General features: G+C 38.9%; 1 protein-coding gene across 2 annotated transcripts in view; it reads right to left on the bottom strand.

Annotated features, from left to right (window-relative positions):
* b3glcta (beta 3-glucosyltransferase a) overlaps positions 1-15,557 on the bottom strand; it is an 80,173-nt gene extending 64,616 nt beyond the window's left edge. The window contains exons 1-2 of one of the 2 annotated variants that reach the window (XM_085184604.1): positions 15,221-15,557; positions 5,077-5,114 (exon numbers count right to left, since the gene is read on the bottom strand). In XM_085184604.1, coding sequence (XP_085040730.1) covers positions 5,077-5,114; positions 15,221-15,425 — 243 coding nt within the window. In that variant the 5' untranslated portion in view covers positions 15,426-15,557. The remainder of the gene's footprint in view (positions 1-5,076; positions 5,115-15,220) is intronic. The other variant, XM_085184605.1, reaches the window with a different exon arrangement.
* Between the last annotated feature and the right edge of the window lie 2,596 nt (positions 15,558-18,153).

Below are 18,153 nucleotides of genomic sequence, written 5' to 3'. Positions count from 1 at the left end.
ACATTTGTTCTGCTTGTCTCCGTGTGTGGTAGATGACTGCTCTGTGCTTTTCCCCCCACATATATTAACACCACCAGAAGGTGATGCTGACCCTTTCAGAGTGGAACGCTTTCAGTCTGGGTCATGTATTTAATTTTAGAAGTGTATTCATAACTTGCAAAGCCTCAAAGTCAAGCATTAGAGAAATGCTTTTCACTGCTTTTGCAGGACCATCAGCAGGAGGTTTGTTCTCACATTGTATAGTTATCTTGCATCCTTCCTCATGAGTCCTCAAAGTACACACAATCAAGGTACTTGTGCTTACATAAGCAAATGTGTAGTATTCTTATTGTTTCTGAAGCCCTGAAGCGACAGATAATCACAGCACCTGTGCTTGCCTTTGCCACCTTCTCCAAGTCATTTTCAGTTCAAACTGCTGCAAGTCATCAGCAGCTTCAGGCCATCTTCAAAGGAAAAGGAGGTGGGGAGGGGGTCGATATGCAAGCCACTGACTGTGTTGAAAGATGACAACTGATTACACCGATATTTACAGCTGCAACTGTGTTTCTTGAATTAAATATGATGAGTCTCTTGTTGCAATGGTATAATCAAAAAGCCGATTAAAGAAAGTATAAATCAAAACTTCTTCTTCCATTGGAAGAAGTAAACAGTAAGCAGCAGTAAAATTGGTTGTAGCTTCTTTGCATTCTGATATTAGCATTTCCCATATCACACACCACACGAGCCGTGCAGATTTATTCGGATCTGATGAGCACAGCTGTTTGAAGTCAGTTGGGGAATCCTCTTTCATGCAGCAGCAGATCTTCTGAGCTGACCATTTGGTCTGAAAATCATGTGAAATAAGCTCTGAAGAAGTAATTTAGTTAAAAGGCTTACTCTACTAAATATCTATACCAGGGGTAGGAAACCTTTCTGATGACGAGTGCCATTTAAAATTTCCTCAGAAGTCACTGTACCATATGATTGCATTAGCAATAAATTTAATAACGCTCTATATGAACAGTTACACACTATATAGAACCACTTTATAGAATTATATTTGTTCGCAGATGTTGGCAGCTATCAGCGAATAGTTATCAGCTATTTCTCCGCCTCCTCCTCTCTTGCTCCACCCCTCTGTCTCTCTCTTGCTCTTCTCTCTCCCCAGGACACAGCTGCTGCTCATTGGACTCATTTACCACCTGGGCCCAGTCAGCAATCACCTCTCTGAGGTCATATAAGCTGGGGATGAGCTGTGAGCAGTGTGGGGTGTTTCTCTGGTGTCTTCTGCTTTGTGGTCTTGGTGTGTAGTTATCCTGCCTGAAGTGTGGAGTTGTGGAAACAGTATAGCTGCTTTACGTCAGTAGTGTGGGCTTGTGGGCCTTGGCAGCAGTAAAGCCAGCTGCTGTTAGTGACAGGGTGAGCGTGTGGGCCCCTGGAAGTGCCTCCTCGTGGTGTGGAGTTTTTGTTCGGTTGTTGTGTTCTTTGTTGTTGCACCCTTTTTTCCTTTTTCCAAGTGTTATTGGTAAAACGGCGTTGCCGGCTCTTTATGTTAAGATTATCTATAATAAAGACTTTATTTACTAAAAACACCTGTCTGTTTTCCTTTCATTCTGTTCTGGACTCATTTGTTACTGGTCCCCTCACTCGCATGCCTAGACCCCTTCGGGGGGACGTAACAATGGTCTCCTCACAACAATGCTAAGAAAAATAAACTGGGCCAATATGGCATGTTTGTTAATACACTCTGATCTCTGGTCTCCCACTCAGAGACACAGGTCTCCAAGTGTCCAGCTTTCAGAGGCTACCTGAGGACACTCATGTGAGAGAAAATCTGCTCACACATGATATGTAGAGCCAAATACTGTCAATAAGGCCTCTGCAATGTTCTGAAGACAGTTAAACTTGTCAGGCAGTGATGTCCAGCAGGTGAAAATGCAAGCTTCATGAACACACACACAGCTATGGATTCCAGCTGCTTCGATGTTATATGTATGATTTCTATACATTTTACGTCAGATAAAAACTTTGGTTGTAAGCTTTAGATAATTACTTAATAAAAGCCAGACATTTTAAATGAGAATAAGAAAGTATTTCTTTGTGCCCCCCTTTCCCTGTTAATGCTCTACCTGGCCCCCTGGCAAAACTTTGCTAGACCCGCCCCTGCATAGTTACCAGGTGTCAACTACATAAAAAAAAAAAAAAAGGTTATTTGTCTCTCAGAAACAGTTCATAACTTCCCTTCAACTCATTCATGTCACCTTAAAGGTAAACCTGTTTCTCCATCACCTGTTCAGCTCTGATGATTCAGTAAGGACATCTTCATGTTTCCCTCTCACCAGATAACCAAACCGATATCATGACCAGCAGGTTTTAAAGCTATGGCTCCAGCAAACATCAGCTACTAGAAAGTAATATTAAATACATTCTAACAACAGCTGATCAAGCTTAAACGTGCTGCTGTTGTTTAGCACGACATCCGCCGGGTTCCTCTTTCTGGCGCAAAGTGGGCGATAAACAAACAAGAGCCGATCAGCTGATCATTGATCAGTTTCATGATTGAAGAAGACACAGGAGAGGGAGGGGGAGAGAATGAGAGAAAAAGAGGCAGCTGTGCAGCGTAAAGACGCGGAAAAACTCCAGCTTTGTGTCTTTTTACATTCTAGCTGAAGTCCGGGACAAACTGTCCCTTTTCACCTCAACACCAAACGCGTAATATTTTCTCTGAATGCGGGACGATTCCGTCTTTTTTCCTCCTTGTGAATTAAATAAAGTTCAACATCAGTAACATAGCACCCACCCAGCTGTATAGAAACTCCGTCATGCTAGCTAGTACACAGTACGAGTTATTGTAACTGAATGTAAAAAGTCAGCACAACGAAAATAAACTCCACCTAAACTTGGTTTATATCTGACCCAGATAGACAGCAGGTCATAACTTCTTACCTGAAGTTCAGTTCACCTGACGCTCTGACCAGCGGCTGCCTCGGGGCTCTGCTCCTGCCTTCCCTTTCTCTCATCCACCTGCTGTTATTTTTACACACCGACCAGCATCTGGCCAATCCACCACCTTTCATTGTTTATACCGTTACAAAGAAAAACAAAAAAGTCACCGGGCCACCGAGCAAATGCCCAGTATGCCCGATGGCCAGGCTAGCTATGGTCATGCCATCAGTTAACCCTGCCACAGTTGGCACGCGAGCCTAGGGTTGCCGACCCCTAATCTATACAATGGCATTTACATATATATTGCTTCTGAAATTTCTATTGGATACACTAATTAGTATTTGCTTATTTTTAGTGAATTCTTTAAGCACTTCCTGCTTTTGCACTGATGAGGCCCTGATAATGATCAGGGAAAGTTGATAATGATAATGAAAGTTGTTTTCTTAAACTTTGCCAATTTCTAAGGATATGTTGCAAAATGTTTTATGTGTGAGTGACCTTCAAGCCTCCTGCCACGGCCCTGATCTATATTTTATGACTTTTCATAACTAAACTGGAGCACTTCCATGACCTAAAAATTTGTATTCCGTTCTAATTTGTTAATGTTGTTTCTCAGCTCGGAAGATCTAAAAAGGAAATAAATAACCTGGTTCACATTTGACCTGAGTTACACAAAACACACGCACACACGCACACACGCACGCTAAATACAACAAATGTATATACAGAAGGCAAAGTGTCTTTATGTCTGAGAAACCTGCTAAAATTTTCTAAATGGTAAATAGATTTTATGTAGTGTTTTCCTATTCATTACACACTCAAAGTGCTTTCCATTATAAGCAACATTCACTTATGCACCCACACGTCAGTGCATCACTTTTCACTGTAAACATGGTCCAAGGACACTTGGACGTGCAGCCTGGAGTAGGGGTTATTGAACCACTAAACTTCTGAGCAGTGGGTGACCTACCCTGCCCCTTTAGCCACAGCCTGTGCAGTGGGCAGTGAGTGCATTAGCAAATGCATAGTATGCTGGGAGTATAAAGAGATCACGAGCTTTCAAAACCATTAGCAACCTCATGCAAGGGTAAATATATTAAAAGACAGAAATAAATGTTGAGCTATTTCCCCGTGCTTTTTGCAGACATTTAAGTGTATGAATAGATTCATTGCGGCAGTTTAGACATAAAGGAACTCCATAAACTGGTTTCTCTGCTTTTATCATTGTGGCATGATTCACAATCACGTCTTTTTTTTCAGCACATTAGCAATTTTATTCCTGATTATCTTTTCATTGTTGTAAAAACTCAGCTCTTTTCAGTACCCCCAATGGGTTTCTTCTCCTGGGTGATTATTATATAAATCATTTTACTTTATCACTTTGATGGGCAGCAGTGCCAAATGGTTCCCTAGTTAAAAAAGGGGATCATGATTTGAATGAGTATCTTTTCTAATAGATACCCTAATAATTTGATAATTTTATTAGGGAAACGGCCTTCTTTTTTTGTTTAAATTGGATGGCAATAGCTTCTGCAGTTCTCACGACTACAATCCAACAAAGAACCAACTGTTTTAGGGTATTTATATTCAGTTGGATCACACTGGAGGTTTAGTTAAAAACTATTTCTCCATCATTTATAAGAACATGGGGGAACAAAACTGAAAAAGTGTCAAACTAAAAGAGCAAAACTTCCTCAGCAGGAAAAGAATTAGTTGACATCAGTAAAAAAGTAAGACAGTAATTTGACGTTTTTGTGATGCTAAGCACCTCTGCCAAGAGGCTTACTGTCAACATCTTCTCACACCAATAAGAAGTAGAGCAACTGAAAATGTTAATTATTTATCACGCAGCAACTGCAGACTACAGAAAGTGCAAGAGCAAGAAAACCACACTGAACTTGCAGAAAATCGACTTTGTGCTGAGGAAATCAAACTTCTGATCTAGAGGCCAATATGCATACAATTACAAAAACATGGCTAATTTGAGCTGGTCAGGAAGTGGAGGCTTCCCAACCAACTGAAAAGCAAGAAACAAATAATTAACTACTTACAATACCTCAGTGTACTGACAGTGTAAAGTTTCAAGTATCATATCAAGTTTCATTTTCACATAGGAAACAAAGAATAATGGGGGTCAACTTTTTCTCTTACCTGTGTGTCTTTTCCTGAGCTGCCAGCAGCAAGGTGAACTGAAACAATGGAAAAAGATTATGTTATTCCAAATAATCCAGCAAAAAGAAATAAAATATTCAAAACTGAGACAGTCTCCTTTGTGCTTCAGTCTTCACTATCTAAAAGTCGTCATACAAATGCAACCCTAAAAGAAAACAACTTGTTTATTATTATTTGTGGAAAAACAACATATTTAAAAGGTATTTGAGGGTTTTCTTCCATTCCGAGTTGCTGCTGGATGTCTGAAAGCGTATGGCACCATTTCACCATTCGAGATTATAATTAGAGCCTTGAGAGCTTCTATCCAATTACATTGCCATCGATTCAGAGACAAGAAAATCTTCTCAGAAAGGTTCTCAGGATTTCAAATCAATACATCAAAAACGGCAGCGTTGCTGAGAATGAATTAATAAAGCAATTTATATTAAATTACACTGCCTTCACTCCCACATCACTCAGCTTTAAATCTGACTTTAATTAGATGATCTAACATAAAAATTGTTAAATTTCCTCTGCTGACTCACTGCACTGTGGCCATTAAAAAGGTCAACAGAGAGTTCAGATTAAAACCTAAAAGCAGCAGATATGTTTTCGAGCTTCAACTGAACCACTATGTAATATCCAAAATATAGGCTCTACAGAAAAAGATAACTATCTGTATTTCATAAGATTGATACAATCTCTGTGAACCACTCTGCAATAATTTGGTCAGATATTGATTCCAGCCATAGTAAGGAAACCCTTAACTTAAATTATTCAACAAGCACAAAAAGTACATTTAAATACTTCTGTCTGCAAAGCCTGGATTGAAGCTGCCAGATCAAAATGAGTGACTGCTATTATTTTTATAATGAAAACACTGAAAATAACAGTGGATGCTGACAGTTTTAAAACTATCTAAAGGAAATGAAGGGATTTTATTTTTCCTAAGGATGTAAGAGATGGTCTGATTTTTACTAGTTTAAAAACATAAATAAATCCCGGTTATTGCTACTGTTTACAGCAGTTCACAGTTAATTTAAAGTGCTTGTGTGACAAGGACAAAATGAGACAAATGGAGAGAAGACACAAAAGATGATGCTGATGAGCTGTTAAATCAACCAAACATAAATGACATTCAAATAATTAACAGAGAAACAAAACATTGTTTCCACAGCACGTAGTGTCTTAAAAGAAATTCCACAAATGACTCAGCAGTGACTTTGTTAATTAGAAATAACATTAGTACCATTATATAATAGTGCAGAATGAACCATCATGCTCAACTTTAAGGCTAATGTGAAAGAAATTACTTAATAATGGTTTCATTTCCTGATTAAATACTTCAGATAAAACAGGTATAAATTGACATAAAAAAAAAGCAAATAGATAAACGCATGTGCAACAACAATGTTCAGTATAGAAAAAAAAAATCCTGGATAGCAACTTCCCACTGAATAAAGAAAAGCAGTTATTTCAAACATTGTTGAACAAGGTCAAATATTTCCCTTTGGAGTGTAAAATCATGGTGTCTGCAAATAAAATGGATTTCCAGTGTGTTTCAGGCAGCTTTTGTGATGTGGTCCATGCTCATATTTCAATGAATATAAAGAATGCAATGTATTGACCAGCACTACTGACAAATCTTTGATTTTTTTAGACTATTATATTTTACAGGTAACTCTCTCTCTTCAAACATTTCCCACAAAAAGAGTCTGCATCTTACAGACACAGGGTGCCCAAAGAAAAAGAAAGAAGAGGGGGAGCCTGATCGTATTTATAAAATGAGAAGCTCAAAATAAATCTTGCATAGTGGGAATCACAATCTGGATTAAACTGCCTCCTTTTTCCTTCATTATACACAAGAAGCCAGCAAAACTCAATTTTGTACACCCCCACCCCCCACCCCTCACATCATTACCTGATATCTGTATATCCTAAAAGCTATGTGTAGTTCACAAACATAAAGCGAGAGCCAGCAAAGCTTTAGGTATGTAGACACTACACACGACATCATGATATTATATTCTGGTTTCTGTCGTTATTAAAAATGCAACATTTGGTATGAAACTGGGCTTCCTACAGGAATACATACAAGTTAACAATACATTCTGCTACCTCTGCTCAAAATTCCCATCTTTTCATGGCTCACCCTGGAGAGGCAGAGATGCACAGAAAGGAAGAGGGGGAATAACTCCATACATAACATCAGGAGCGGTGACTGGAGCACTTCCATCTCATTGCTTCCTCAGCCTGCATAATCAAGTCTGTTGTTTCCAACCGTGTTTTCAATTGAGCCACACTGAGATGAAGGGGCTTTGATTTCAGAAAGTCTCGAAATTCTTTTACACGATGACGGCGCTGAATGGTTTATCTTTTAAACAAGCCTGTGCAGAATATACGCTGTTGTCATAATGACAGAACATGTCCAGTGCAATTATCAAGGAAACGCTGCACTCGGGTTTCATCTTAGGAGAATCCAAATTCAAGACTCTGACAAAGAATGTATGCAGATACTTTATTAAATTCAAACAGGTTGAAGGGTTCTACTGAGAGCCATTTCCTGCTAATGAAAAATGGATTCATAGTAATTAAACAATGGCTTGCTTGTTTGACAATTGGTCAGTGTCTGACTTTAATTACTTCCAGCATTTAATGGGCGCTGAGAGAGCTGGGAAAAATAGAGACACCACATGAAAAGTGCTTTGAAGTAACTAAATTGTATTAACAAAAGGCAGTTATTCAGGTGTATTATATTAACTTGAATGCAAATTAGCAATCAGTGTCTGCTTTAAAAGAGCTCTGATAATCACCATGTCCATGTGGGGTATTCAAAGCAACATGAGACAACTAAGGGCTTCCAAATAGACTGAATAGAGAATGCGCTGAACTGCAGCTGCAGTGGTTCAAAAAACAAAGTTATTTAATTTGGCAAAAACAATAAAATCTAAAATCCTGTTAGCTTCACAGTGCTGATGTATGTGGCAGGGCTGCCATCCAGAAACCACTTCTGAGACCAGCGTGCAAACACTGCCAAGCTGAGAGCCATTAAACATGGATTCAGCTCTTACCAACCTCTTCTGAAAGGCCATCCATAGCCCTCCTGTCTACACAACAACACTACCTGGCACAAGATGTTGTAAAGTGGCTGGTAAAAAGAACAAACATTTAGGAAAATGAAACATGAGAAAAAATGCACCAATATTTGTCTTGAATAACACAGGTGGGGAAAAACATACTGCTTTGTTTTCTAATGTTGGCCTATTTCGATCATTAAGTATCTTCAAGTTGAAGACAAAGTTAATTTTCATCCTGCTTTATTAATGTTAAATGTTTTGAAAATATCATCACAACATGAGCCGGGCCACAGCTTTTTTATCTTCTTCTTCTTTCAGCTGCTCCCTTTAGCAGTCGCAACAGTAGATCATCTGACCCCATCACTTGCATCTTCATCTATCAGTCCAACACTCTGCATGTCCTCCTTCACTACATCCATTAACCCCCTCTGTGGTCTTTGTCTTTTACTCCTGCCTGGCAGCTCCATGCTCAACAGTACATGTCCAAACCATCAACCCTGGCTGTCTAACTTTGTGTCCAAATCACTTAACCTGAGCTGCCCTTCTTGTTTCTAATCTGCAATTAATTTCAACTCTGCCACCTACGGCTCCGCCTACTGTCTTTTTGTCACTGAAACATCTCCAAATCACACATCATATCAGGTTTCTCTACAATTTTGTAACCCTTCCTTTTCATAGTTTCTGCTATCCTTCTGCGAATGACTGTGTGACTGCAGCTCAGTACCTGGAATCTACATCCAAATCCCATCATACCGTTTAAGTCCACTACCAACATCCCCTGATGAACTTCTGTTGGTAAGATCAGTTTTGCCATTCATATCTAATAGATGGGTTAGAGTCAGGGTTACTTCACAGCAAATTAAAAGAACAAATTATAAATATAACAAATGTTAGGATCCCTTTCTACTTTTCCTTTTCCCTCTAGATTAAAAATCTGATCCCTTCTGGTTTCCTACTTGTGCGGGCAGACTTTGGCGTTGATTGTGTCTAGGGGTGGTCAATAATGCCAAAATTATATCACGAAACTTCAAGAAATGTTGTGATAATGATATTTCACACAAAAAACCAAAAAAAAAACAAAAAAACTGCACAACATTTTATCAATGCCTGCACCTTGCAGGCAGCAGCATTTATGAGTGCAAGTAAATGAAGTGCATTCTCTACCCTTCTTTTCCAATGAGTTACTGTCACTGATGACAGACTACCTAATTTGAAGTGTGAATTCATTGAAACAAGGTCCCAGCAGCAGCAGCATTATAGTACAATAGATGTGACTCATCATGAGTCAAGTGTAAGCACAAAAGTAGTGTTTCCCTTGGAATTTAAAATAAAAGTCTAAAATAAAAATGTAAAATAACTTCTTAGCACTAGTTTAACAATAACTGAAGAAACTTCACCTTGCTTGATTTATTGCTTTTCAACTGTTTGAACTGGTATCATATACTTGGCCAAACTATATGGAACAGCATCAGTAATTTCCTTCCACCATCTTCTCTTCCTGTCACATAAATTGCAGCTAACAAGAGCAGCTAGCGATGCTTGGTTGAGTCATTCGTTTAAATTTGAGTCGCATATCACCACCTGTTAGTTTTTGCCTCTAATGGGGAAACAAGCTTGTTGTTTCCACCCTCGGTGGGAATGGGGACAAATGGCTGCTGGCAGTTGCTACAGTGGATGAAATCAGTCACAAAAGGTTATATGTTGGTGCATCAAAAACCTGTTTTGCAGATATTTCTGTCACTGGTGGAGTTCGGACACAAGTCGATCTGCTAGTGACCAAGGCAATCACAAGGAGGTTTTTGATGCAGCAACCTCTTTCACCTAGTGACAGTCAGCAACCATTGGGGCAGCACATCAAGGGCTGTTATGATGAATTTTCATCAGTAATGATCAATAATAACCCCAGGCTGACGAAAACTTACTATAACTTATACGTGAGGTATGATGATTTCAGGATGCCAGCATTTCTCATTGAAAAATTATAGAACTTAGCAGCAACAAGAACAATAAGAGCTATTATAAGTAAATCTCCTCAAAGGGCTGGCACAGATGGCACACAGTTTCACACACAGTTGTAATAATTCATTTGGTTTATATTTTTTGACAACTGCTCTGCAAACTGTTCGGCATGCAAGATGCAGAAGCTTCATCTGGGATTGTGTCATATTAAATTTAAACTTTCTCTCCCAGCTCGAGCACCGCCAGCAGCCATCCAGGATCCATACTAGCAACACATAATCTAGTTAGAGCTATGGCGCTCACTCTCAGTGCAAATGTTTTATTGTTTGTTTGTTTGGTTTTTTAAATATATAAATGCTGATTACATTAAATGTTATGTTACTTTTGTAACAGTTTTTAAATCATGAAATTATTATTTGTTTATACAGCTTCATGTCTAGTTCACAGACTGTCTCAGATATATAAAGATGCCAATGTACTAAAACTACCAATGCTATAGTGGGTGTCTCCAAGATTAGATTTTGCCAGAATGACGCACAAACACATGCACACATACACACACACAAACTCACAAGGTGAAAACAACAACCAGACAGCTGCAGAGGGCTCATATAGCAGATTAAGATGCTGTATTCCGCAAATATATTAAAAAGTAATGGACAAGGACAATGCCATACTCAGCAAACATAAGTTGGACCACATCCATTCTTTAACTTGACCTTCATTTTGTTCTGAGCTACAGATCTGTCAAGTCCAGTGACTGTGTCAATATCAGGCTGCAGACATTTAGAGTGACAGGAAAAATACAGGAAACTGCCTTTGTTGTGGGTTTTTTTTTTTCTAATGAAACTAGGTGTTTCCAGGAGCACATTTTGCAATGATGGCACCATATACTGCACATAAAGATGTGTGTAGCCTTCCAACATGATTTTATAAGAAAATGACCATACCAGATCTATAACATCAGTATACACATTCCAAACTAACCAATAATTTCAATAGTTTTAGGTCTATTTTATTAAAATGTAATGCTCATATTTAAAATTATGGTCCCACATTAAATGACAAAGCAGGGTATATTTTTAGGCATAGCTACTTTTTGACTGACATGTCACTACCATATGAGCGCAACATCACAAAACATGTTGCCAATGGGAGAGCAAAGTATCCAGGTTATCTTGCAACAATATGCAAATGTACAGGTACACAGTCTGCCAAAATGAGAGCACATCAGGTGGTCAAACCCTAATGAGGCTGACAAAACAACAAAAACAGTGGTATAGTAAGACAGCATAAGCACACATTTTACAGTTGAGTTTCAACAGCATGCTAATCGATATGTTTCTATATAAGGGTGAAGTCTTCTGTCAGAAAATTGATGGAGACTGTTGGGTCTTTGAGGTTTTGAGCAGTGGTTGTCTGCTTAAATCTCACAGCTCAGGTAGAGTAACAAACAAGTCTGAAGTATAAATCTTAAATCCGTGTATAACAGGTGATCAGCAGGATACGCAGAAGAGAAAGAACAAAACATTTTTTAAGTTCACATCCTGACTGATCTGCGAATTAATAAGGTTGCTATGCCATGTGCTGAAATGTATGCATGTTGTTTTATCTGCCTGCCACAAGAGGCTGCAGTTATTTATTAAAGTCAAAGGAATTAATTTGATTTGCAGCCACCTGTGGGCAGCAAAGAAACATTAATAGCTATATTTATACAGACATTTCATATTAGAGAGGAGTAAAGATAAATAATACTAAAATAATGGGGAAAACAAAACATGAATGCAATTTGTGAGTTGCAGGGCCGAGTGTGTGTACTTGTGAGTAAAGAAACACACAGTTTGCTCTGCAGTTTTTCTTGTGGACTGATATTGGAACATGAAGCACCCCAACAACTAATTCTGGTGCTTGCATTACATCCATAGCACCTATGCTAGCATTTGCCAACTATTATCCCCCCTTTCTCAAACACTAATATACAAGTAATATCAATATTAAGGACCAGAAATACATCAGATCCAAGCACTGAGGATGAAGACTCACTGAAGAGTTACACAAAAGAGGCAAAACTTTGGCTTTCTGCTCCAGGTGTTTCACTCACGCCTTTATTCTCATAACATCTCTAACTGCCATTCCCATTAAAATTAATGCTTCAAGTGATGACTATCACTACAAAAAATTATCACATGCTTTTATTCTTTGCTTTCAGCAGCTGGTAGTTAATTGCTGGCTGCAAACCTTAGTAGATTTTCTAACTCACTGAATCCAAGTTTTGCACTCTAATAGGGAAACTCCCACAAATACATATGCTGCAGCAGAAATAACGGTGTCCACGCCTTTCTGTCACAAAGATGCCAAAACTAATTTATGCTGGTGCAAACTGTTCCTTAAACTGGCCCTGTGCCTTTTTCTGAAGCCAAATTGATGTTTTTAAATCAACAATCTAAACAGCTAAAGGACTTCTAAGCACCAATTTATCACTTAGCCAAAAGCTCGTCGTTCATTGTCGATATAGTCATATCTTTTCGCTCCCCCTATGGGATAAGATCTGTTCCAAGACCTGCGAGAGAGTAATCATGAATCCTAATCCTCCTCACTATGTGAGCTGTATGCCTTCAGTCACTTCTAAAAACCCAAAAGTGACCACAGCTGAAGGTCAGAACAAAGACTATTGTTTAAGAGCTGGCTCAGCTCTCCTTTCTCCCCATCATCGCCCACTTCAATCTCACAGTCCTTTTTACTGTCTCTGAACTGAGTCATCCTAAGGTAGAGGAATGGGGAAAAATTTTGAAGATAAATTGGCAATCTGTCACTTAGACACATCATAAAAAAAATAAAATAAAATAAAATAAAAAAAAACCTTTAAGAAGCTGTTTTCTGGATTGCAATGAAAATGTCAGCAACCAACAAACCAACTGCTTGTGTTTAAACAAATTTTACAGTAAATAAATAACTGGTGTTTTAAATTTAATTGCTCTAAATTAACAGCACAGTTTTACCGGCTTCTCCAGCCACAAGTGATAAATGTTGCTGTTCACCAACAGCATAAGAAAAGCTGAATCCACATTTTTATATAGCTCTACAACCCCATGTATTGTACATCACTGCACTATCTCTAAGTCAACAAGCAATTGCACACTCTATGGAGATACTGCATGTACCACAATTGAAATGCGCCCCATGTGGACCCAGAAAATGCGCTGTGGTCTCAAACTGCTGGTCCCGACTGCATCACACTCAACGTCAAACCACTTGAGTGCACATCAGAAATGACAGTTGGTTGAGGCTCCATGGACAACATCATTGAAAAACAGCAGAGGTGGCACCCTAATGTCACCAAACTGGCTGTTCTCCAGACCTCGGCTGTACTTCAATGTTAGGTCCATGAATATTACATACAGGGGGAGCAGACAAGCAGCCTTGTCTGAGTGTGATGCCCAGCTAAATGTGCTTGACTCAGGGCCAAATACACAAACAGAGCTTTCACCCAGGCACAGGGTCAATTGCAGCAGACACCATGGCTGCTCATACTGCCCAGAATGTAGTGCATATTTTACATCACACATGCATTGACTTGAGGACTTGTTCAATCTGCTACGGTTTTGTTTAATGTGCAACATCCGCAGGTAGCTTCAAAGCAGCACTTCCTTCTTTTCCAGTTTTTAGGAATTAATTGAACTGAGACAAGGCTTGATTTATTTACTCATTTATTTATTTTTGCCAGAAATAAGAATCCAAGGAAGGAAGCTGATCAGAAATTATATGTGATATATGTTTCTCCTTTTTCTAGTGAAATTCTACAAAATAAAAAGTCGTGAACATATTCATGTTTGGAATAAGCAAAGCAAAGCAAAGAAAGGAACGTAAAACAGCAGGTAACTGTAGGTTAAAATCGTAATTATCCTAGGTCGAATCCAATTAATAATGAATCAGTAGTACTGCAGATCCTTGTGTATTTAACTATTTAGCTTTTGTCACCATGATAATTTTCAATCCCAGTGAGGCAGGCAGCTCAGCATTTATCTCATCTTGTTCAGGTGGACCTTCACCATGGTACACTGGGCAGATATAATATTGGTCACTCAGTCCAATTCTCTTCCCAGCTGCAGCCACAAATTGTGTGCTGCAACGTCCATGTCACATCACTGAATATGTGACTGTATGTGCACGGAACATGTACACGGAGAAGAACATGCACACATATGCTAATGCAAATATACGTGGAGCATGCTTAGAGCATGCATTAATTCGTGTTAAACCAATTCAACTAAAAGATTGAACATATCAATTAAACATTTATCAAGTTAAGAAATCAACTTCATTGAGGGAATTATGAAACAATTTTGCCAATATTTGTGCTACAAATTAAAAACATATATATATATATATATATATATATATATATATATATATATATATATATATATATATATATATACACACATATATATATAGTCAAAGCGCAAAGATATCCTTTCACTTGTTTTTCAGTCTGTGGACATAATTTCCTTTTACTCTCTTACAGCGACAAAAATAGGAACAAGTCATGCTTTTAACTGTGGCTTTTGTTTAATCTTCTGCGTTTGTTTTTTAAATTCCAAGCGCACATCCAGGGCGACAAAGATACCCCCAACTTAAAGCTTTTGGGAGCTGTAGCCTGAGGTGCATTGATCCTCGAGCTTGACTCCTGTCGGTGCAACGTCGATATGTCAGGGAAAAAAGCAGCCCCGCTTGTCGCGAGGGGGGGATTGATTTCAACAGAAATGCCACGAGAGAGCTTCCAAACCCTCTCCTCTGCCGTTAACTCTAATATAAACTCATTGGTCTACATAAAGCCACATGGCACCCGGTGAGTGCAAATCGCCTTTAAACTCCTCAGGAAGTTGAGGCGGATCATGGTTCCGCACTTCACACTTAAGAAAATACACTCGCAGCTCGCCTCTTCGCGCTGTTGGCAAAACTGTATCAAGCGCAACACTGTCCCTTGTTTCCAAACAAAAATCAGCTTCGCCTTGAAAAACGGAACAAACTGTTTATCGTTACGTCCCTCACAGCTGTCTGGTCCGAGCCCCCTGACTTGAAGATTAGAAAGTAAAGTGAGTACTTACAGAAAGAGAGGAAAAGCAAACAGCCTGCCACTTTGTGACCGACGTGTGGGCTGTTCGACAGCATCCCGGGAGAGTCGTATTTGAGCTGTGTAGGTGGTGGAGGAAGCTCGCAGAGCATGGGCTTTCTGACTGTTAAAAAACAAACAACTGGGCTTTTCCTTTTCACGGAAAACGGGGAGTAGATCTGTGCTCCGGCAGGAGGCATCGCCACTTTCTGTACGAGGCGCAGGGACGCGCTCTGCTGGCGGGATGAATTCACTGAGCTCAGCTGACAGGCTGCCCGGCCAGATGGTGGAAAAAACAGAAACGCTTACTGGAGGCTAACTGCTGCTACCTTCAAGTGCTCCCGTGAAACTTCCGACTTAGCACTAGAGCTGGAAATACATCTTACCGAGCAGTCTTTTTTTTAATCAAAACGTGTTCGAAAAGGTCAATGTAGGTCTATCAAAGGTTATAATTATAATTTTAATTAAATGAAATAAAAAATAAGCAGTGAGTTGCTTAAAATTTAACCCATAGCTCCAACTAAAGCATAGCAATAACTTTAGAGAATTCAAAATGCTAAAAAAAAAAAAATCCACCCAAATAACCCAACTATTTAAAGTTTACTGTTAATTAACGGAGAACCAAATCCACACAGTTAAGAAGCTGATACCAAGAAATGTTCGCCAGCCTGTTAGAAATGTTATGTTTACCTGAGTAACTAATCGATTATGTAGTTCCAATTCTACTCTGGAGATAACTGTTCAGTTTTCTCTACAGTTTTGTCACTTCCTCCCCCACAGTAAACATTTGTCATGTCTTACCAGAGGAAATCACACGGGGAACTAGTGACATGAACTAATTGGTTCCAGTTATGCCTTCTTATAAACCATGCCATTGGGTCAGCTTAGATAATTGCCGGATCCTGGAATTGGGACGCCTAAGTAGGATGCAGCCCTTTTTAGAATTTCATCGAGTGGTTTCCTTGCTTTATGTTGAAATATATTCCTGGAAAATGTCAGTAAGAGGTCACAACTTACATTCATGATAATATTGATGTGCAGACCTGCTATATACAGCACTGCAGACTGTTGGTTTTGCACATAAAGAAACCACAGGGAGACGTTTATCAAAAACTCTCCACACTCACCCAACACTTCTTTGTAGACTTTTATAGATGCCCATAAAGCAGCTGTCTCCATGTTTCTGACTTACATTTTGCAAAGCCTTCATTTTTCACATTTTTATACACGCCATTAGTTGTTTTGTTGTTGTTGTTGTTTTTTTTAGGTGCACGTGTTCAGTTATTTGCTAATGCAAATATCTTATATCTCAAATATCAGTTAAGACTATTTAGGCATATATTCATATATGAGCTGCTGAAGATCAAAATGAGCATCAGAATGGGATTTAAGTGACTCTGACTGTTGTTGGTATCAAACAGGCTGCTCTGAGTACTTCACTAACTGCTGATCTACTGAGAATTGTTCAAAAGAACAAAAATCAAGGGAGTAGCAGTTCTTTGGGAAACTGTAGCAGTTCTTTGGTGAAAATGCCTTGTTGAGGTCAGAGGAGAATGACTAGAATGCTTCAAGCTGATGGAAAGCCAAATAACTCAAATAACCACTCGTTACAACCAACTGAACATAAAGCAGATGGGTTATAGTAGAAGAAGATCACTTTGAGCACCACTTATGTCAGCTAAGAAGAGGAAACTGAGGCTAAAATTCACACTGACTCACCAAAATTGTACAAAAAGAAGAAAGAAAAAATGTTACTTGGTGTGACGAGGCTTGATTTCTGCTATGGCATTCAGATGGCAGATGGTCAAAATCTGGTACAAACAACATGAAAGCATGGATCATGATGACTGCTTCCAACAGGATAATGCACCATGTCGTGAACTCAAATGATCTCATACTAGTTTTCTGAACAATACGGTAAGTTTACTGAATTCAAATGACCTCCGCAGTCACCGCATCTCAATCCAAACAGAGCACCTGTGGGGTGTGGTGGAACAGAGATCGTGCTCATGTATACACAGCTCACAAATCTGCAGCAATTGTGATGCTACCATGTCAATATGGACCAAAATTTGTGAGGAATGTTTTTAGCACCTTGTTGGATCTGGGCCATGAATTAAAAGGCAGTTCAGAAGGCAAAAGGAGATCCAAACCCATACTTGCAAAGTATATATAATGAAACTGGTGAGTGTATGTAAGTTCAATTAAAAAAAAACATTCTTTAGCTCTTTCAATGTCGTGATAGTGTTGCGCATCTAGTTTACTGTTTCCATTTTATTATGTCTTACTGTTTACTGCTATGACAAGAAACGTATATCTAGTAAAACACCTGCAAAGTCAATGTGCATTTTTGCCTGATTACACTTCTCCTGAACAGACTCTGGTTCCTTCATATCTGGAGTTAATTTGAACTTGTGAGAGTGGGACAGCTTACACCTTTATCATTCTAATTAGGAGACAGTGGATTAGTTACGTCATTAAGTCCCAGCAAAATGTGAGCAGGGGCCTAATTAGCACAATAACTTAAAGCCCTTATGTGCTGGGTTTGAAACTGTGTTATGTCGTAACATAGCCGTTACCAGCTGCATAACCATATTACTTTGTTCTATTGAGAATATGGTAATATTGAGCTTCTTCTGTTATGGTATGAATAGCCAAATCAATAGCTTTCTGTAGCCATGTCAATATGTTGTAAAATGTGACGTTATGGGAACAGATCTAAAAATTGAGGGGACATTTTTGCATCTGAAACAGAAGCTTAACTAACATTATAGCATGTTAGCTATATTGCATTTTAGTTGGGTTTTTTTTCTCTTGTATATGTTTTTCAGATTTTTCTCTTCATTTTTTTCATCCTTGGAAAAGGAATGCTTTTCTGAGGGCTGCAATGTAGCTTTGCTGTTAATGATCCTGTACAAATTAGGCATC

Source organism: Neolamprologus multifasciatus, chromosome 14, assembly GCF_963576455.1.
Source record: "Neolamprologus multifasciatus chromosome 14, fNeoMul1.2, whole genome shotgun sequence".
In the NCBI taxonomy this organism is placed as follows: Eukaryota; Metazoa; Chordata; class Actinopteri; order Cichliformes; family Cichlidae; genus Neolamprologus; species Neolamprologus multifasciatus.
This window is presented reverse-complemented; position numbering and strand designations above follow the sequence as displayed.